Raw genomic sequence first — 22,960 nt, 5'->3', positions numbered from 1 at the left:
GCCTGACAGCTGCTGTTGTGAACAGCCCTGTGTGTGCCCTCATAGCCTTTTTTCCTCCAGTTAAGTTTGTCAAAAGCCTAACGCAAAAAATCCTGCTTGAGCAAGCTGAAGGGATTTGGTTGATCTCATAGGTTTTAGTTCAGGCCTTGCAGGTGGTGGCTCTGAGAACCCTGACAGGGACAACAACCTGGGCTCTGAGGAGGATTCACATACCATGACACCATAGATAGAGATGCAAACAAGCTTTTTGTCACCCTGAGGTGTACTTTCTGGCAGTGATACAAGTTTTAAGCCTTTTGCATTGTTTGTGCTATTAGGGTGCTATCATCTGAATTATACAAACAATGACACAAGCTAACATACACGTTCAGGAAAGAAGAGCACTTTCTTCACCTCTGTCACTCGGTCTATAGATGGCAGAGCAGGGAGTAGTTGTGTAGAAGGTTGGTACGACCACAGTCTTGAGGCCTTAGAGACATGCAAGCACATGTGGTGAAAGATACAGGGTGATCCAGTGGCTAAACTAACTTTTAGTTTCTTAAAGCTACCATACTTTTCCCCTTTTTCCTCCAAGGAACTACTGACTTGATTTAGATTAAAGAGCATTGCTCTCAATCCAAGTATGTCAAATTGCAAGGAAAGGTTCAAAGAGTACTTTTAGGGGAGTTGCAATACCAGACTGAGTGATGGCCACATTTTTTTCTGAGACAAAATCAGTGACATTGGTCCAGGCATACTGATTTGCTCCAGCTGACTCATTATGCCAGCCAGTTCAAAACAAACTATGTCCCAGGTCACCTGTAATTATGCTAGAGAGAAGAAATACCCTGATCTCCTACTTTAACCAAGTCTTGGACAGAAGAAGGGACTTATTTTGCGCTTGAAGTATTTCATAGTTGGTCATATGCTCTATGGGTACTAGATATAAGATGTTTTTATTTAGTTATTTCTCAGTCATCTTCTTGAAGCTAAGCTACTGTCTGTCTTCAGAATTAATGTCTAAATTAAAATTTAATAAATGATGAATATCAGATCTTTACTGATTACTGTACAACTTGGAGCTGCTACTACTACTGAAGAGTCCTATGTATGCAAAACCAGAAGCCTGCACAGGCCATTGGGTAGCTAATGAATTTGCCAAGGCCCACCACTGCCTACAATTGAGATACATTTACAGATCACCTGAGTACTTGTATCCATCAATTCAGGCAAATTTGTCCCAGCCACCCACACGGATGAGTCAAATTACATCAACTCACTTTCCGCAGACATCGAGGAATAGAGCTCACACAACACCCTGCACGCAACCCAGCAGAACCCAGCATCGTAGACTTCTGGCTTTTGAAATTCCGCAGCATAAATCCACCCATTTGCACCCTGAAACATGCTGGGCACAGCAAACATCCTCAGAGAGGCAAAAGAATCAGGCCAACAGGTTTTTATGGAAAAGACTGACACCACATGCAGATAGAGCATGGTTGACTCTTTATTAAAAAAGTATCACTTAGCTAGCTGTCTACATAAGGAGTTTTGTGAGCAAGTTGAAAGCTTTGGCTGTGGTGTGAAGTATTCTGCCAGTGCTATTTATTAACCATAGTAAGGTTCTATGCTGATGAGAAAATCCATGAAAAATTCACCGCAAGAATTTTTCCTGGGTAAAGTAACAAATCAGGATGCACAAAAAAAGCAGTTACTATTGCATTAGCAACCCTGTGCACTATTTATACAACACCAGGAGAACCTCATGCCTCTATTCTGACCTCAATTACAATCTTTCTTAGGGGAGCATACGTGAGTATGAGTGAATGACAATAAGAAGGCAGCTCATATCCTGTGGGCAAGTTTTACTCATTATAAATTTAAAAGAGAACAGAATAGCTCCTATCACTTGCTATTAACATTGGTAAAAATTGTGTTTGTCTAGCTATTTTTATATGTGTTATATTTTTAATCCACACGTGTGACTCAATAGGCAAGGCTTTATATTTCTTTCAGTAAAACTGGGAAAATTTAAAAGTCTGTGTAGGTCAATACAGTTTGTGTGTGGTATGTGTTCATGTTTACGTTTAGCAAAAACTTGCACAAGAGCAAACTTGGCAGTTTTAAGTAACAACAGTGTTTATAATAACAGTAACAGTAAGAAGGACAGGAGTTACTATTGCATTGAATATTATTGTTTTAGACAGAAAAGTTTACCACTTCAGGGAACGAGATCAGGGAAGATTAAGGCTTCTGCTCACTGAAAACAACAGAAAATGTTTTATAACCATTTTATTGAGAAATACTAATTTTTCTATGCTTGGAGCAGAGAATTGAAATCAGCAACTTTCCAACATGGGACCTTGATGGTAAATATGTGGCTTTTTGTATTCTTGGGGAAAAACCCCAACATATTTGTCTTGTTCTTTGTATGTATTTTCCTAATGTCCATTGCTAGTTTACGTTAGAGACAAGGCACTATGATAAACAGACTTCTGGTCTGGCCCTGGAGTTCTGTTTTGTGCCATACACCAGTAAAGAAAATTTCAACTAAAACAGTTCTAGTTTGACAAAATTCTAGGGAATTTAAACCAGGATTTTTTTTAGATACTGAAAAGCACTAATCTTACAGTGGAAATAAATAACCCCATTCCCAGAAAAGCCATTACTTCATCTACCCTCACTCTTAAAGTACCCAGCACAAAGGGAAAGGAAGATCTAGTGTGCAGATAGCAGGGCACACATAATAAATATGACAAGGTGAGGTCACTTAACTGAAGGTCATAATTTAAGTTATGGTTCATGTAGCAGAGCAGACCAGTATGACCATAAGAAAGTCAGGCCCTCTGGTGCATTTTTCTTTACCTCACTGTTACCCTATCTGCTGGAGGTGGAAGAAAGCAACTTCTCTTCCCACTTTGAGAGATTCAGCCTTCTCAGATACCCATGCTTTAGTTTTCTACAGGGACTCCTGGGCTACTCTGGACCCCAAGGGCTTCCCCAAAAGCCCATTAACAGGCAATAACAAGTAAGAGTTAAATATGCTGGATTTTTGTTTGTTGTTTTGGTTTTTTCTTTTAATTTTAAACTTCTTTCTTACGAATATTGCAGGACCTCCCAGATACACAGGACCCGAGTAATGACTGCCCTTCAGGGCTCATTACTGAGTTTGGATCCCAAATCTGTCATTAAGCTAGCAAGGGGAAGAGGTCAGGGAATGTGGGGGAAGGAGGGGTGAGGAGGTCACTCCTGCAGGGGGTCTATCCCTGTTTGCAAGGCAGATGTTGCCCTTTGAGGCTGTATGAATCTATTGCTCTTAAGTCACCAGATGTTGCCCCTGCTATTTCTCAAATCCAGGTGGAAAATTCCACCATTAGCAGGAAAATTACGAACAATTTTATTGGTAATTTATAAGCAACAGTAAGAGAGGGGGCTCAGATGTATGTGTAGCAACCAAATATGCATGATTGATTTATTCGACCAATGAACACTGCCATGCCTCAGTCTAGATGATCAAATATCACTGACATGTTCCAGTGCAGACATCACTTAGTTTCCAGTTCAGATCTTTACAGACAAGAGCCAGCTGCCAAGTTTAGACTGGATTCACGTTTGCCCCGCATTCAAGGGAGTTTCCATGCATGGCTGTATTTTAAACAGATTACATTTCATAACACAATTAGACAGATTTTAACATTTATGTTACAGATGCATGTAACAGGGCTTGCCCACAAATAGTTTCAACTGAGACCAAGCTCCTGTCCCCCTGCAGCAGGAGTGTTTTGTAGTCATTCAGCATAGCCCAAAAGGAAGTTGAAAAATCCATGTCACGAAGCACAGGAATGAGGTCCCACATGCACTCCCATGACACCATTCCTTGTCTGAGAAAGTAATAATAAATGGTCAAGCATTTTTTTTGCATTTATCTCTATCACTGCCTAGGCACAGTGCCTACAGTTGAGTTATGGAAACATTATAGGACCTTTCCATGTAAGCGGCTAATGAGCAACCAAAATTTGTATTCATGGAAACCAAGAGAGTCTACAAAACTACACAGAAACACCTACCCATTTTTCCTCTTAGTAACATTCCAGTAAATAACACTTGATCTTTTATATCAGTCTCCTGACATCTGCTCATGATTATAATACCATACAGCTAGAATGAAATCCTAGCACTTGAGATTCTTTAGTTGATGAAATAGAATAGCAAATACACAAAGTGAATACAGTCAAGCAATTGCTGTGTGATTACAAAACAGCAGATAGACAAAGACAAATCCCCCTGGAAAAGGTCTACATTTGGTTTTCTGTTTATGTAAATGCCTAACTCCCATCTAAGAGCACAATGTGGAACAGAAAAGCATGCCTGGTAAATTCACACTGCTCTAACATCTTTAACCCATCTAAGATATGCAAAGAACTTCAGTTTTGTTTGCTAATGAGGGCATGTTTGTTTCGTACTTCACAACTGGCTGGACACTGGAGTTTGAATTATGGGAACTGAATTAGTCAAAGCCACACTTGAAAAACAAGATTTCAGCTGAACTGCTGCCTCCACTGCCTTTCCAAAGGAGAATAGTACTGCAATACATCTGCGTGTAGTGGAAACACAAAATTTCATCATTACATACCTGTAAATTAAACGAGCCCTGCAAAAACAGCAATCTATGACAACTGTAAATCTTTTGAGTAAGTCTGAATACTATCTGTTTCATGAGAAGCTCTACTCCTCAGGAAATAACCTTAAATCACAATACCTGAATCAAAGCGTCTGAATCACACCTAAGCCTCTGAATAATTTGCTTTCAGATACATTCATGCCTTTGTGCTTATTGTTTTAGAAATCAAAATAAAAACCTATCAATATATTTGAGAGTAAAAACAGTGGCAATCAGAGCAGCACAAATATTACTTGAAGTGAGAAGTGCTCGTTTAGCAGTTCAGACTATGACATGTTTTAGGTTAAATGCAACTTCCCCCACTGTGTATAACAGGAATTAGAATAATACTCCCTTCCCTTCATCTTCTTCTGATCTTGACTCTTTAGACTGTGTCCTAAACTTGGTGTTACACAGAAAATGCTGATCTGTCCTGAGATCTGTAGGAGACATCCCATTTGTCTGTAAGGAAAATTGAGCATCTCAACTACATAACAGGCAAGTCAGGCCCGACTACTTTTCTTAGTACACCTAATAGATTTCAGTGCTTCCACTTCACTTGCCAAGCTCTGTCCTGCTCCTAAGCAATTTGTCCTGCTGGCAGCTTTAACACATGGTCTTTCTGAATGTGACAGTAAAATAATGAGTCAAGCCTTACCATTGGTGTCTGTGATGATAACACTGGCTTTAGTACTGTCATTTCCTAGCTTGCTGCTCACTCTGCATACATATTCCCCAGCGTCGGCCAACGTGGCTCTGTAAATGTGAAGCTCAGAGTATTTCCTGTGAAATCAGAAAAAACATATAAACATTCTGTACTGGAATAACAGTCACTGCATCAACTAAAGCACTTTTTTCCCCACCCCTTTCAACAGAGATGTTGTCTTCCATTCTTACTGACAGATCAACACTATCCAGTTTGAAAGAAGAGAGGAGATTAAAAAATATCTCTTACAGGCTGCTGGAAAACAGGCATATTCACAAACGCAAATGAAGGTACTTGCTTATGCTTTTCTGTATGAGAGAAGTCTTTGCTCCTGAAGGAAATCTGAAAAACAACAGTCCAACAACCATCCTCTCTCAGCCAAATTGTTGGCTGTCCAGATGCCACAGAGATGGGTGTAATATTAAAATAGATTACCCTTCCCTACAGGTTCACATTACTAGCAGTAGAGTTCTGGATAAGTACTGTAGTTCCTAACATCTGACTAAATAATCATGAGATTAGAACACACCACACTCTTTAACAGCCTCTGAAACCCCAATAGTAAATCATTCTCCAGTGCTAACAAAAATTCATGGGCAGGAGCACAATTTGCATGAAGCTACATTTTGTTCTTGGCTCAGAGATGTAATTTAATCAGTCTCCAAGGTTTTAAGATTAGATTTTCAAATGCAGAACTCCTGCCTACCCATTAATTTTGTAGGAACATGTTCTGGTGTCATTCACGGGGTCCCCAACACACAGGATGACAATAATCCCATTATCTAGACTGCAGAGAATGACTAGCTTGGGGAAAACGCACACATTACTGCTCTTCCCAGTTACTGCTTAAAAGAAGTGCTCTGGGGAAGTTTCTGCCTGTCATAAAACCTGATCTACACAATAGTTGCTCAGAGTGCATGAACACTGGCTTCCTTAAGTTGGCCTACCCCGACTTGAAGGGCTCATCCCCAGGAGGCAGTGGCTCCTCACTCTAAAAGCTCATAGTCACTGTCATGACTGCTGAGCTAAACAATGCTTGGGGAGTTGCTTTGCTCTGTCACTGTCATGTCTCCTAACCCTCTGTGCAGAAATCACAACTGCTTACCCCTTCTGCAAATCAGTGAGCATGGCTTGGTTCAGACCACAAACTGGTCTGTTGTAACAGTGTGGGCTTCTGAAGCAACCGAAATGTTCAGTGTCATTTTTCAACACATCCTTGTGAGCCAGCCCTACCTCCATCACAGGACACTATCCCATCTGGTACCAAACATGTGCTTATTGGCAGCTCAGCCTTCCCTGCCTCCATGTGAAGGTCCTACTGCTGAGGAGTCAGCCCTGTGGCCCTCATGGAATGAAAGCAGCGTGCTAGGTGGACCCCTCTCTCACAGAAACATGCATGACAAGAGTTTCCCCTCATGTCCTGAAAGAGGACTGCTTTCCTGAGGCCACTGGGCTTGCAAGAGGGAGGAGCAGCCAAGCCAGGATTAGCAATTTACTCAGGTTTACTCAAATGGTAAAGAGATGAATAGCTGAGTATTTGCGCTCCCTTCTCAGGAAATGTTAGGAGCCCAGTTCCCAGTGCTGAATTAATTTACTGGGCTGCACTTCAGACAGCATACAAGAACAGACTCTAGCTGGTGGCAACCATTAATATATATGAGAAAAAAGTGGTAGAGGCACTGACAGAGGTGTCCAAAAGTTGAATGCTACTGGACCTTTGTGTGAAAATTTTACACCTGACTAACAGCTATGCTTATACAACAGTAAAAGTGGTCTGCTTTTTAATTTTCCTGCCCGCCTTCGCAACAGCCTGTTGAGGGCCTGGCCAGGAACATCGTGCATTGTTCTACACCACCTAACAGCTTGTGTGGACATGTGATATTTCCTATATTGCAACAGGTTATCTCTCAGCCATACTTGCAGACACTTGTCTAGATGGAGAGGGAGCTGTAGTCTTAGGAAGCTTCAAAAGACAAAGTTTTTAAGAGGCTTACTGTATTTAAGAATTCACTGTAACCCAGTGAAAAGGAAGAAAGCACAGCTGCAGCTACATCATTTTAATGTGGACACCCAATGGATATTTGCTGCAATCTTCTCCATATATTAAGTAATATTGATGCAAACTACTTTTGTGGCATGCTTGGCTTTGTGAAGAAACTCTCTGCCCTGCACATTTATTTTTATTGTTTTTGTTTTACTTGATACATATGGGAAAAGGCAAGGAGTTGTGTCTTCCTTTTATGATTTTATTATTATATTACAATAGGTGAAGCAACAATATTTCTTACAAATCCATTTCTAACAAGCCAAATTTACTCTTGGTTTTAGGAAAAAACCCTGTAAGGAGTTTTGTCTCTGAGAGCAGGAGAAATAGTATGAATATTTATAGCCTTAAAAATATCATTGAGAGGTATTGGGACAGAATTCAAAAGAGTGAGAGCAGAAGATGACTCATTAATGGCTGTAAATGAAGCAGTTTCCTAGCAATACAGTACTCCAACAGTACTCAGTTAGAGCCCCGATAAAGGATTTTGTTTTTAAAGGCTTGTCCTTTTCTCAAACTATACCATGCTACTCCAAAAAAAATGCCACTCCCTGTAAGATTTGCTTCTGCTGAATCTTTAGCTCATTGACACAATGACACTGCTGAGCTTGTATTCATACATGAAGGGTAAAGAAACACATCTGCAGAATGCAGTCCCAGCCCACCTTATCTGATTGCTTGAATTCATTTTGCTTCCAGTCTCCATCTGTCATCCAGAATTGCCTGTCTGCAGGCTAAGCCTGGGTGAAGCTCAAGGTACAGGGCACTTACACACACACAGTTTCCTCATGCACTACTGCACCCAAAGCCATCAGCTGGAAGTGGTAAACACCTTGTCTCTGCCACAAAAAAAACCCCAACTCTGATAAGGGAGTCTCTCTTCATGTAATGAAGAGCACCTGACCTGTACAGCACACTGTCCAAACCAATAATGTACAGGTCTCACCTGCACTTGAAATCAGAGAAGGAAAATGAAATGCTATCACGGTAGGGGACAGCCATGGGAAAGTTAGCTGGTAGGTGAAAAAACCTTGTCTGGGGTCTGATTTTCTCTATATCCCTACTGTCACAAAGAAATAGCTTAGACCCTGGACATACAAATCAACCAATCATGGCCTCACCAATCATCAGCAATCAGCAGCAGAAACTCACCAACTGCACGCTCTTACTCAGACAAATTTCAGGTAAAAAGTGACTGCTCTAAATGTCTTTTATTAAAATGTAAAGTCATTCAGTTTATCTTGACTCTCCAGTGTAATGAGAAGGAATATAGCCATTTAGTGGATTCACCTGCTGTACTGTCAAAGAAGTATAAAATCAGAGTAGTTTGCATTGGCAGGGTCCTTAAAGATCAATAGTTCCAACCCACTTTCCGTGGACAGGGGCATCTTTCACTGGACCCAGTTACTCAGAAAGCCCCACCCTTCCTGGCCTTGGAACACTTCCAAGGATAGGGAATCCACAAGCTTTCTGGGCTACATGTGCCAGTGCCTCCCCACACTCACGGTAAAAAATGTCTTCCTAACACCTAACCTAAAAGTACCCTTCTTCAGTTCAAGGAGATTCTCCTTGCCATGTCACTCCACACCCCTGTAAGAAGTCCTTCTGTAACCTTCTTGTAGCCCTCCCTTCAGGCACTGAAAGGTGCTGTAAGGTCTTCCCAAAGCCTTCTCTTCTCCAGGGTGAACAGTCAGCCTGTCTTCATAGGAGTGGTGCTCCAGCCCAACGATCAACCTAATGGCTCTTCTCTGGACTCACTCCAACAGGTCCATGTCTTTCTTGGGTTGGAGGCCCCAGAGATGGACACAGTAGTCCAGGTGGGGCCATCACATGCTGGGGCTCAGCACCCTCTGAATCAACCACCCTGAAACCATCCTAGGGAGCTTAGAGGAGTGAAACTGTTTGACAGGCAAAGCAGTCCTTGGAAGGCTAAGCTTTGAGGAAGCCTGCATTGCCACAGGGGCTTCTGAACTCCTAAAACACTAAGAAAACAGCATCTGCTCCACTTTGGCAAATCTTTTGATCCAGTACTGTTCACACTGGCCAATGTGCCCAGAACCACCAAGTTGATGTATTATCTTTTCCTTGCCTACTTCAGGTGTAAAGCTAAGGTCTTCATTTTTAATTTCTGAGATAGACACTTCATCATACTGCCAGATATTTTGCAGTTTGTTAAAAACCTAAGGCTATTTAGCTTTAGCTCTGGCTAGGTAGCCGAGCCAAAGAAACATTTATTTTTATTCCAACAATAAACAGGTTTTATTCTGCCATCCCACAATGAAGGGCGATTTCTTGCAAAATACTAGGTGATAGAAGTCAGTGGCCATTGGGCAGTAGATATAAACTTTGTGAGGTTTTGGTAAATGTTAGAAAGTGTTATTTTCAAGTGTTTGGATTGAAGATGTCAATAAGGCTGTGATACTCTGCAGGCTAATGGTTCTTCAGAAACACAGCCTACTTTTTACGTAGCCATTTGAACTTTAAAACAAACATTAATCCCAGACAGCTTATCAGCTACTCTAACCTTCATACTTGATTTTTCTCACACTTGGTAACAGTAAAAAATTCACACTAAAATGCTTGTTGTAACAATACAGCAGCATGTGAACATGACAAACATTTATCAGTGGGCTATCACGAAAAAACACACAGAATATAAGTGGGGAAAAAAACTCCTTGATCTGACACTCCTCTAATTTGCAATGGGATCTTTTTAACGTGGCTTTGCTTACTGAAATGAGCATGTCTTTTTATGCATTCATTTACACTGCATTTTTCCCCACTCTTCTTTAGCTTTACAACTCGTGTCTGTCCCACTTTTCATCAAAATAAAATCTATTTTCTCTTAAGCTGTTCATTTCTACTCAGTCCTGGATGTACACATGAATAGCAAAAGAAATGGCAAAGCACTGACGCATCCTCAAATTAAAATGTCAAAGTAGGAAGGCAGAGAAAATCCTTCCGATGTCAGCAGACATCCCTTGTCTTTCCGCCTTTTGTACTCTACATCTAGTGACTTTCATGTCTCTAACTGGAAGTGCTTCTCCATTCCACACTGACATTTCCAAAACACAAGAGAGAAATTCCAACAATGAGTGGTATCATTATGACTGGGGAAGCACAAATGTGTGAAATACAGGTCAAAGCCTGCGCCCTGTCCACTTATGGTGAGTGAAGATGACTTGGTTATTTCTATCTTCCACAAAAAGGCACAATTTTAGTCTTTTTCATTATGTATCCTTTGGAGAATTTTAAACACTTTTTGGCACATCAAGCTCAAAAATAGTCTCACACGTTCCACATGCATCAATATCAAATCAATAGCTATCAGTTTCCCTTCTGACAGCTCCTCAAACCTTTTTGGGGGCAAAAAAACCACAGAGAAGTGAACTGGCAAAAGGCAGTTCCTGATTCAATGCTGATAAAGTCCAAACTGATAAAGTCCAGCCCCAGAAGGTGAAATCCTAGCCCCAGTGAGTTTGGTCAATCAGCATCAGCCAAAATGTAAGTGGAGAAAATACTGATTGCTGCTCACAGGCAGCACTGGGTTGCTGGGAAAGCTGAGGGCTAGGCTCTGATCTGAACATTTTCTTTACAGAATAGACTGAAAATACAACTCTGACGGAGACATATGGCTCTGCAAATGAGTCCAGACAATTTGCCAGGCTATCTGCCACCTGGAACAGCTCCATTTTGCAAATGCTGGAAGGAGACATCACAGGTTCCTTCTTGACATCTGTGCGACTGTGGCATGGGGGCTGTGGTGATGCTGCTCTGCCCCTCTCTGTGTTTCACCTTGTGCCCCAGGCTGGGGTAAATGAAACTTCAAAGGAGGGCAGGATTTCTGAATTTTAACCTGAATAACTCTAAAAGGTCAAATGTCTATTTGACTATGGCTTGTTTTGTCTAGCAAGGTGAGCCCTGACACAAAGTATGGGGTCACTGAACACCTTGGAAGGAAAAATCTCTTGCAGTGTCCATTCCAAACCTTCTGTGTCTTGAATGAAGGGAAGGCATGCCATAGTGCAGCAGAGAGCAGCCCTGCCTACAGAGAGCAGAAGTGAGAGTTGAAGGACTGTTCAAATAGATTTTCGTAGCTGGTGACAATTAAAACTTTTTAACCTATACAACAAACTAGAGATCAAACAGCAAAAGCCTTCTTCTGTCTCAATGCAGCAAAAGCACTCTCCCCTGCAGAAACAAGGCACCAGTCCATCTTTTGGCACTGGTCATCAGCCACATGTAGGGGGCACTTTCCACCAGACAGGAGGATAGGATTTGCATGCTTTGCTATTCATCTGACATCTGCTACACCAGTGCCTTGTTCTGCAAGTGCAGAAATGCCTCTGGTAAAGGACTACTGCATGCTTGCATAAGACATTCAGAGCTAATGAGGACAGCACCCAGCCCTTCTTAAGGACTAAACTGCTTGAAAAGCAAATCTCTAAAATATTTCAAAATCTGCACTCCTTTGACGAATTTAAGTGTTCTTTGATTTTAGACAATAAACATAAGGTACCTCTGTTCTTGTTAGCAGTTTAAAAATGGCCTGTCTCCAAGGTTTACTGGTTAAAATCATAGCCTTTGGCTATCAGAAAACAGATATAAATTGAAAGGGGAAAATTAATTATGAAATCTTTATACCACACTCACACTTCATTCATACTTTAAGGAAAAAAAACACTGGTGTCTGTTTCCTTAAATTTTCTTCCTCTGTGACTCACAGCTTTCAGCTTTGTGTTACTCCAGTTAACAACTTCAGTGCTTGTGTTCTGGTGAACATCACTTCCCAGCCCTCAAAGCCCCACTTGAGAGATATTACTTCGTACTTACTTTTGTTTTTTTGGGATCTTGATATTTTCCGGTCTGTTTTTTTTGGTTATTTCCTTCCCATTCTTTAACCATTTGAATCTGAGCGCAGGATACTCTGAAGTGGTTTCACACCTTAGCACTAGCTTCTGACCCACAGCAGCCTCTTGGTTTTTCATTTCCTTCAATTTGAGGGGCACCGCTAAAGAAATAAAAGAATGTGCTGGTGATTAGGCCATCCTCAAAAGGGAAAACATCGCTTACTCAAGTTGAGCTAGGCAAGTCATGGAGAGCGAAACCCCAACCAGACTAACAATGCTTCTGCAAAAACCCCTGAAAAACAAGGATGTGTATTGTCCTTAAAGCATAAGGGCACATTTAATGACAGCCTACTTTGACCCTTTGGAGCTCTCCTATGACAGTCTTACAACTTGCAAGCCGCAGCGAGAACCAAAGTGCTGCTTCTGAATACAGCATGGAGCACTAACAACATTATTTGATTGCGTGCACCTAGGGACAAGACAGCACACCGTGGCAGGCACCTCTGGTTGGTAACACAGAAAGGCAAAGGGAGGGTATCTTGCTGCTTTACTAATTTCAATTGCTACGAGTCACGGACTACCCAAAGGCTCCAGGTGCAACTGATCTGACACAGAGTTAAAAGCATAAATATAAGCTCTACAGCCTCCCTCGTCTCAGGGAAAGGCTTTTGCTCCAGCCAAACATTATAACCCACATTATACACCTACCTCAAACCTCAGCTTGGCCATATCCTTTCCCTGAGGCAAAAGACAACAGGCTTGGAAGCCCATCAACAGAATCAATATCAATTAAGGGTATTTTGGACCCAGAAGGGGACACTGCATTGAAAAGGCTCAGCCAACACACTTAGGGTTCCAGCTGATGCATCTCAATTTCTACTGTGTTGTAGCAATAACGTTTCTTGTATGTGTAAACCTCAAACCATTTCAGGCTTTCTAAGTTATAGACCTCTAATATTACACATGAGTCCTGGTCTTTGAGCACAGGCTTCACAGGAAGATGCAGTCCCTTTGTGAGATGCTACCCTTCATTTGACCCCGTGTGCTAGCTGTAAACCAGCCACTCCTGTGCTCCAGTGTATAGGCAAAACACCTATACTTGACCTTGCTTCCCCTGAGGCTTAAGATAACACCTTTACCACACAAACAGGGAGGGCTAATATGGGGTACTGCAGCTGGTCTGCTGATGGCCTGTAAGTTCATCCTCGCTCAGCTGCGCCCTGCCTGAATCTCCAGGGAGTCACTATTGCTGTGCAGTACCTCCAGCTGCAGGGCATTTTGTTTCTTGAACAGTTGTAATATTGTCCAAGGACACAAATGGCCATCCTGGTCAAATGATTCTCCATAACATGCATACCAGGAGCACCCAAAGAGACACCAAAAGGTCTCCAACACAGTCCTGTGCAAGAAAATGTCCTAACAAACTGGACACTCTTGATTATGTTTTGGTATATGTTCCTCGTGTGTTTGTGGGGACTTGCTGATCAGGTGGCCTTAATTATGATTCCAATAAGACAAAAAACAAGCACCACCATCACAGCCATAATTATAAGAAGCCTGAATAAAGAACAAATATGCACATGCCCAGTAAGTGTGTGACTGTTGAAGGCAGCAGCATGGCCTGTCCCACATGTAAGGCAGCCTTCCTCACCCCAGTAAAGCCCGGGGAAACACTTAATTCCCTGGAAACTGAGCCCTGAGTGGCATAAACAGTGGTAGTTGGGAAAATGTGGTCTGCAGTGAGTGACCAAACGAAGTGATGCTGCGACACCAGCAGAAGACAGAAGAGGGACAGAGTAGTCTTCCATAATTAAAAAGTGTCTGATTAAGAAGAAAGTGACAACCTTTTCTATGCACCTCGGCTGGTGTGGACAAGAAGTTTGTGGCAGGAAGTGTTCTAGACATCAGCAAAATGTCTGAGAGGGAGACTTCTCTGGGAATGGCATCCATGGATGTTGTACATGCGGGGTAGGCACATCTGTCAGGGTGGCATTGTGATGGATCAGGTAAAGGCCCAGCATTTCATGACCAGAAAGTCTTTTCATATGTTGGTTTCCATTTTCTCCCACTCCCCTGGATAATTTTGGAAATTTCAGTGTGTTCTCAAAATGCTATGAAAACAATTTTTGATTTTGGAAAAACAAGTGCCCACACACCATCCTGAAACCAATATGTTTAAATACATACACTTTTATAAGTGTGTGTTTGTATATATATATATATATATTCATTTATATAAGAACAGATATAAATATTGTCTGAATATAAATTTTATTTTTTTAAAAATAATATTTAAAATTTCCAACAAAAATAATTAGCATTAAGTAAGAGCCTTACTACTGAGGCTTGTGCTGACCATTTCATTCTGTCATTAAAGAGTTAAAGTTATAGTCTTTTGTCACTATGTAAGAAAATGAGCTGCAGAGGTTTGAAATATAAAGGCAGTATTTCTTATTTTACCATATTTCATTTGTTATAGTCCTAGTCCATATCTTGCATAAATTAAAAGCATAACCACAATTGCAAGGATGAAAATTTTTGTGCTAAAGACTTGAACTAGTTATTGACTGTTCTTTCAACATAGCAATGGGAAACTGGGAATAAAAGAGAGATGCCATTTTGTTCCTGATTTTTATTTTAATTCAGTATTATCTCCTCAAAATGACTTGCAGATTTTTTCCTCCATCAGAGCTGTCAGTGAAAAAAAGAAAAGTGTTAAATTAATATGCTCAACTCTTGCCATAATTCAGGAGTTACCGGGAAACATAAAAGAGGATTTAATCAATGGCAGTGACCCTCACTAATTCACAGTAACTCGCTGTCCAAGCATGCAGGCTCTCCAGGGAACACAGAAAAAGCTGTTCACAGACATGACAGAAAGGAGATTGTTTCTTTGGGGTTTTTTTATTCTTTTCATTTACACTATGTTTGTTTCCTTTCAGTCGCAGTTTTGCAAAAGTTAATCAGACCTGCCAGGCATATGAGAAAGCTTGTGCTGATAAAACTACAGCATTGTGCACTTGGATCAAGATCAGCTACAGCTTCCACTGTTGCAAGAGGTAACTGACTTTCATCACAGTCTGTGCCAATTCTACGGTGCTGGTAAGACAGGACCTTGTCTGCAGGGTAGAAATGCTTTTAGAAGAGACAAAAATGGTTATAATCATAACTAGACACGGCTTCCCCTGACGCTGCCCTCCCCTTGCCTCTTTACCCCTTCCCCCTTTGTCCCCACAGCATCTCCTGCCAGCTTGGCTCCTTTCCACTTCTCCTTGCTGTGCCTGTCACGCAGGACCACTCCTGCCGCCGGCAAGGCTTCTGTCCACTGTCTGAGGCTGCCCATGGCAGGCAGGAACAAGGCAGGAAGGGCAACAAAAACATTTTCTGCATTTCCTACATGTAGATGGAAGTTGAAATGCCATTGGGGACACAAGGATTTGGTCAAAATGAAAATGGAAGGGAGCCTCACAGCATTTCCTACAGTCACTTTTTGGGCAGTGCTGTTATGAGCAGCTCTGGTATGGCAGCAGCAGAGCCCTTACACATGCCATCCATCACAGAATGACAAGGGCTAGGGAGCAAAGAAAACAGACAAATCCTGAAGAGAAAAAGCATAAACTGAGTGTGGAACTACCCTGAAAGAGGAGCTGCTTGAATGAAAGATGTGGTGGGGCATCTACTTTATCTGTATTCCTTGTGCCAAAATGCGGTAGGGCCTCATATTTAAGAGTCAATTAGACACACAGAAAGGCACCCAGGCTTTTCACACTACCCAGTCAGGATGTATCTCTGTGACCCATGGTCCTCCCCTGCTTTGACAGACTTTCTAAGGAAGCAACAAGGGTGGTAACAGTGAGAGAACACAAAGCAGTGGAGCAGTTGTGTCAGCAAAAGTCCCACACGGTTGGAAGGGTTTAACAGGCAAAAGCAAGCAAGGTGTTAGATCTTTCCTTATTAAGATGGCTTGAATAGCTGTCATTTTGTTAGCAATTTTTTTCAGAAACTTATGTCTGCTGGCCTGCATAATATCACTGCAGATAAGGAACACGCATTTCCATATTCTCTCTGCAAAAGACTCACTGATAATGTCTGACTGCAGATAACTTCTCCCTGGACTTGTGAGTTTGGCAAAGAACATCAATCTCCTCACTTTCAGTATTTGATTGTATAGTTAATCTGCATGGAAGCTCAACTCATTGAATAAATTAAACAGGAAACCTGCAAAATATTATCACACAACGGCACTCAGCTGAAATTCCATGAGTGGTTGTTTTTATTTCCCTGTCTCTTCTTTCCCTAGGAAGGCGCAAAGCCTTTTGAGAGCCTGAGCACAGGAATGTATTAGGCATGCTTACCAGTAGGCACATGTGCAGAGTTTGCTGCACAAAATTGTGACCAACAGCTCGGTGAGGGGTAATAGAAGCCACCAGAATAACACCCATTGCCTTGGCCTCAGACTTACTGCCTTTTTTTTTTTTTTTTGCATAATGCTCAAGGCAGGGAAGTAATGCAGGACAAATTATATTATTTCCAAAAGCCTTCTCCCCTTGCATATGAGATTATAATCAAGGTCAGGCTTATCATCAGCAGACCAGGTCTTCTGAATATATAAGCTACACTTTAAAATGTATACTGCTCCGACTCAGACAAAAAGCCTCCCCTCAAAGCCCCCAAAACCCTAACCAAACAAATAAAACCCCAAGTCAAACAACAACAAAAATCCACAAACAAACAAATAAAACCCACAAAAATTTGCATTGTATCTCTTGGTTTTAATCTTCCTATTATTCTCTCAGGCAACATTTAAATTTTGAACACTTTTCAAAATCTGCCTACTGCCTGCAAGCATGCTGAGTCTCTGTGCAGATTACCTACATGATAAAACACTGTGGGCAATGATAGGAGATAATCCCAAACAACCAGCTCTCCAAAATCCCACAGTAACTGAACACAAACTGAAGGACTGAAAAACCAAACAAATCATTTAGTTACTTAATGGGAATTTATGAATTCTTTTGAAAATAGTGCCAGATACATTTCAGCTCTGGGTCTTGATACTTGAATACTTGTGTCTGTTGCTGAAGAGCAAAAGGAAAATGAAAACCTGACATTTGTCTTGAAGTACACATAAAACCAAGATCCACAGAATATCACTCATTCTAGTGATGTTAAAATGAAAATTTTACAAAACTTTTAGGTATTGCAAAGGCCAAAAGAAAGGGGAGTGACAAAGGAATGGCTAGCAACGTGGTCAGGAGCCAAGAAATAGAGCAATAGACAGATATAGCACTACAGCCATGCTCTTTAAACACTGGAACAGCATGGAACCAGCAAATGCCTCTGTAAATCAGAGTAACTACTCCCAAAAGCCAGTACAAATCCAACTGCTACTCTGAAACCTGACGGGTTTAGGTATGATGGTACTGAAGTCTCACTTGGTCCTTTCAAAATAATGCAACGCCAACAAACCCATAGATCTGTACCTAAAATATTTGTTCATTTGGCGTGAGATGCTTTCAAGTGCATGCTATTTTATGCCAGTGTTCCTGGATATTTACCCCTGCTCTGTGAGCTTGCATTAAGCTTCTCTTTGTTCTGTCTGTCAGAAGCCTAGTAAACCCCTCCAATGAGAGTACCATGGGCCAATTCATAATTTGATCTTGGGAAGGCAGGATTTTCAACAGGACACTGAAAATGGGCATATGGAAGAAGAACTATGCACGCAGAGAAGGTCTCATTCCTGTTCCTCCCCGCCCCACCTTCACTCGACAAGCAAAAAGCATCTCCAGTGGAGTGAAAAAGGATGGTAGTGACAAAACAGCATGTCTAGAAGTATCGTGTCCAGGAGCAAAAGCCTGAGAGCACCCATTTATTCAATGTAACATGATAGTGACAGGCTGTTCATTCTCCTGCAGACACTCAAGATATCAGTTTCTGAACTTAGGCCTCCTCAGAGACAGGGAACTGTGTTCAAAGCAAAATGTAGGTTTTGCAAGAGAAGCTGGGTGTGAGTGAGTGTCTAACCTAAAGATTATGATTTAAAGGTCAACACTTAATTTATTTACTGATGATCATGTCTGCGGGAACACACTGCCTGATTACATTAAATACTCGCTCCTCTGATTCTCAGTGCTTCAGCTGACTCCAACTGGCTGCATCCCTGTTAAGCTTTGATCATCCTGTTAGACACTGTCAATATAAAAACCTGATCACACAGACTGAAAATGTGGGACAGTGTAATATCCACAATATGATATCCAACAAGTGATTCAGGGAAAACAGCTCGTAAAGTTGATGGAAGAATCTGCAGGTCCATATTTTACATATGCGAGTGTATAAAAGTGGACTCCAGAATCTTTACTTGAACACTACACTAAAATTACAGTAACCCAAAGTGCAGAAATGCTGTGCAGGATAAATCCCATGGACTTCAAGGCGACTTGCAAGTACTCAGTAATTAAAATTTTTTTTTCACAAAAAATTTTGATTTAGGAGCTGAATTTCAGAATTGCAGCTTAAAGGAAGTTTGACTCAAGTTGTGTGACTTGAAGTCAGATGATAGAAGGAAGTGCAATTTGCTGCATCATACATACATCTCTTTCTTTGCTCTCTAGTGTAAGAATGTTAAGCACTAATTTCTACTTTTGCTTGAAAAAAAGCCATTCAGTAAGTTACCAAACAGAGGGCAGTGCAGCTGATAGAACCACGTAAAAGCAAAGGCTGCAACTACACTGCAAACTTGTCTGGGTCTCAGTCTTCACTTTATGGCCAGAGTTGTAAGGTTCAGCAGATCACTGGACTGAGAAGCATGGAAAACTTAAAACTTTAGGTTTCAGCTGTGATACTTGTGTAGCCACATTGGTGTGCCCTAAGATCATGTTGTGAAGAAAAAACCCAAACGAAAGGTAAAAATCCAGAGGTTATTTCTCTGCATTAGTGACAAAAATCCAGTTCTTTGGAAACTCCCTTTTTTCCTCCCTCTTTTTGGTAAAATTTGCTTTTTTAAACAGCTTCCTTAGAGCTTAAGACTTTCAATCCAGGGGCCTGAAAGTGCTGCAGCCATCTCCTCCTCTCCCTCTCAAATTTCGTATTCTCTGTCCCCCTCTTCTTCTGCCATCATCTGAAAACACAGAGATTCCTGTGTGTCAGATCCTGTAAGCTTTTCAGACCCTGTGAACTATATTATATTTTGAAACTCTTGTTTTCATCTCCTCTGGCCTCCAGTTGCTTCTCCACCCTTTCAGTGTTTCTCCACCATGCTCTTTCTCTTCACACTGTTCCAGCAAAGCTGGGATTCTCACATGCAAAGGACATGAGTCATTGCTTTGCTCTGATCCCCATCATAGAGGCCCATTTTTGCTTCTGGTTTACACTGTTTTCTTGGCTTTGTAGCATTTTCTGATTGTGCAGTAGTTCCACTTCACAGACAAAGTGTACCATGCTGCAGCCAATAAATTGCTCAGTGCTCAGCCCATGGCAGGCTTTCACATGTCTAAAAATTTTCCTCCTCCTCCTGAGGCTGTGGAAGTTTTAAGGGAAAGAATAACAATACACATCCAGCAACACTGCCAGCACACTTTTACGTCCCTGGTTAGAGGTATTCCTAATTAAGTATGGCATATTGTCCCTACTCCTCCAGTGAGATCTCAGTCATATATGTATAGGAGAAAAAACCTGCATCAAGCAGAATTTAAAAAACATCAGACAATGTTACAGGCACAGGATTAACATAAACTTTCCCAGTATTAAAGTTATTTTCCATTTTGAACAAGAAAACCAGAAGGACCTCCTGTCCACAAGGATGTCTTATTAAAAAATGATAAAACACAGGGAGTAGGGAGTGTCATGACAGGTGAAATACAGTGGAAATGGTGGTCAGAAGGCAATTCCCCAAATGTGGAATGAAGGTTACCTTAATAGGTCACCACTAATCACCTCCCCCTGCATGGGTTCACAGAGCTAGAGTCACTGCCACCACCAATAAGGATACATGAGTAATCTGATCTTGGGGATATAACCACTGGAAAGAATAATTAGCATACAGGAAGAACCAAAATGGAATTCCCCAAAACGATTGCCTCCTCAAAAACTCAAACAATCTCCCTCTCACAAAGTTCACACAGAGGCCAGCACTCTTCACAAATTAGATGAGAAAATGTCTGGATATCCCAAGGAACAACTGGAAGTTTAGGAGGTTCATTTGTCTTCTACTGTTCCTCCCTGCAAAGAACCACTTACCCATGTTGAAATTTTGGGGTGGGAACGTGGAAAACCTAAGCTGAAACCTGTCTGCTGGCTTGCTTGACATGAACAGAAAGAAAATCAAATCACAGAAATGAATTTGGGAAAAACAAGATTAATTGGAGCCTTAAAATGAAGAAGTTGCTGTTGCATTATTGGGTGCATAAAATATTTACAGCAGTGTGAAGAATTTTGAAACTTTCAAGACACTGATTTGCTAATGCACAAGTCAAACTTAACACTGTGGGTATGGTTCCTCATTCGCCACTTTCCTTCCCCTCCTCTCATTTAAATTCCTTGTGGTCAGCTCTCCTAGCAATACTCCCTTTCTAGGATTTGTGTGGGTGTTCAGCACAGGCTGTGGAAAGATGTAGGCCTACAAAAACATCTGTGTACTAAAAGACTGCACAGAAAAAACCTCTGGAAAGCAAGGGTAGTTCTTCCACTGCAGCCTCAAAGGTTTTCTTAATAATTTTCTTCTGGTGTTGATCACAGAGCAGAGCATGTGCCAGACCCATCCCAGCTATATAACACCTGAAAATTCAATGTCCCCTGCCTCTGCCTGCCTTAAACTCCGCCAGATAGAAAAGGAATGGAGGTATTGCTCGTGCCTCCATTCCTACGTCGTTTTGAAATATGGCTGCTTTTGTACCTGCATGCTAAAGGAAAAATCACAAGGTCTGATAATTCCAGAAGTGACACACCCACAGCAAAAGGATGTGCTCTTCCCCAGGGGCACAGCACAACTAGTCCAGGTCTCTTCAGGTGACAAAAGAAGTGGTCATAACTCAGAAGAGTCTGCTGGAAAAACAAAAAACCTTCCTTTTTCTTTTTCTTTTTTTTTTTTTTTTTTTACCAGAAGGAGAGTGAAAACACTTTAGCCAATGAGACAGAAAACCATTTGCCTCATTTCAGGAACTAGGGAACTGGATACACCCAGGCATTGCACAAAAATCATGAGCTCAAACCCAGCTCAGCAAAAATTTAAACATTGCATTTAACATTATGGAGTTGCAGAGTATGCGGAGAGATCTCATAATGTACCCTTCAATATAATTTACTTCCAACATACTTGAACTCCATATTTATAGTCTGCAGCTATGGCAAAACAGAAATGGAAACTGCAGTGAAAAGGAAGCATTTATATCACAACTGTTGAAAATATACGTCCTATCTTCAAATGAAAACTTGAACAAAATTCTTACAAATACTACTAAATACTTGCAATTGGGAACAGCTTGCAAAAATATATAATTGGAAGTATCTCCATTGGCTAAATTATTATGCAAGATTAGACATCCTTTTAAAGGTCAACCTCCAAAAAATCCATGACCACATGGTAAGTAAAGCGTGCAGAAACATGCCATGGTGCAGCAATCACTGGAGGAGGGATAAGGCAAATTAAGCACCTCTGAAATGGTTTTGGGACTTAAGACAAAAGTTTAAAAGTTATGCAGGGAAAATTACATGGCTCTTAAAAGTATATTCCAGATCAACAGTAGGTGCTGTAATTGCATACCAGGAAATGTGTGTGAATAGTAAGAATGATCCATACGGGAGTGGAATTGTCACACAAATACAGAAAAACTGTGACACAGATCTCCAGGCCATCAAGTCCAGCCTGGGGCTTCTGGTCTATAACAAGGTAGCCCACACTGCCAGGTCAATCTTCTGTCAAGATCTCTCAATGGCCTTAAAATCCCTGAGTACGTGAAAAAGACTAAAACATGCATCAAACAGTAATTATTTAACACTCTAACCCTTGTGATTGTGGCCACCGGTAGCTACTGTCAAGGAGGAATTACAGCTTTTATTGTAGAAGAGAAACATTCCTTAGGTAGAAGCCACAGGTGAACCTTGTGGAGCAGCTCAAATATATGAAGGGTAGTAAGCAATGTGTACCAAGCCTTATTCCCCAATCTAGAGTCTCCACTAGCAGAACAGCATTTATATGGTAAATTTTAGTTAAAAAGAAGTTGGAGAATACATTCCCACTGCTGGCAAAAAGAATACAGACATGGTAAATCAAGTAAAACTCCCTTCCCCCACTACTTTTTTTAAACTTACAACTGGTTTTTGTGTGTCACAGTTTTGGATAATATCACAGCCTGAAAATTGATTATTTCAATTTTCCAGTATCCAGGACTTTATTTTCTATATGATAAGAACTGAAGGCCCAGCACAGAACTAAGGTAAAATTCAGGCCCTGTGAAAATAAAATGCTTTGTCATTGATTTGTTACAGCTAGACTTTCAGCCCAGAAGATGGAGAAATGTGCTACAGTTTTACTGAAGGGAAAAAACAGAGAATTTATCTATATCCAAATTTGCAGAGATCTAATTAAAACATAAGTAAATTATATTTAAACCAATGCAAAGTCTCACTGTGAACACCGATTTAAACTGATTTAAAGCCAATTTATGATTAAACTCACATTAAAATCAATTCCTTTATAAATTATGTTGAATCAATAAACTTCT

General features: G+C 41.0%; 1 protein-coding gene across 4 annotated transcripts in view; it reads right to left on the bottom strand.

Annotated features, from left to right (window-relative positions):
• NRG1 (neuregulin 1) overlaps positions 1-22,960 on the bottom strand; it is a 183,112-nt gene that overhangs the window by 139,821 nt on the left and 20,331 nt on the right. For all 4 annotated transcript variants that reach the window (XM_069001467.1, XM_069001471.1, XM_069001472.1 and 1 more), the window contains exons 2-3: positions 12,223-12,400; positions 5,298-5,422 (exon numbers count right to left, since the gene is read on the bottom strand). In XM_069001467.1, coding sequence (XP_068857568.1) covers positions 5,298-5,422; positions 12,223-12,400 — 303 coding nt within the window. The remainder of the gene's footprint in view (positions 1-5,297; positions 5,423-12,222; positions 12,401-22,960) is intronic.

This window comes from Aphelocoma coerulescens, assembly GCF_041296385.1.
Source record: "Aphelocoma coerulescens isolate FSJ_1873_10779 chromosome Z unlocalized genomic scaffold, UR_Acoe_1.0 ChrZ, whole genome shotgun sequence".
NCBI lineage: Eukaryota > Metazoa > Chordata > Aves > Passeriformes > Corvidae > Aphelocoma > Aphelocoma coerulescens.
This window is presented reverse-complemented; position numbering and strand designations above follow the sequence as displayed.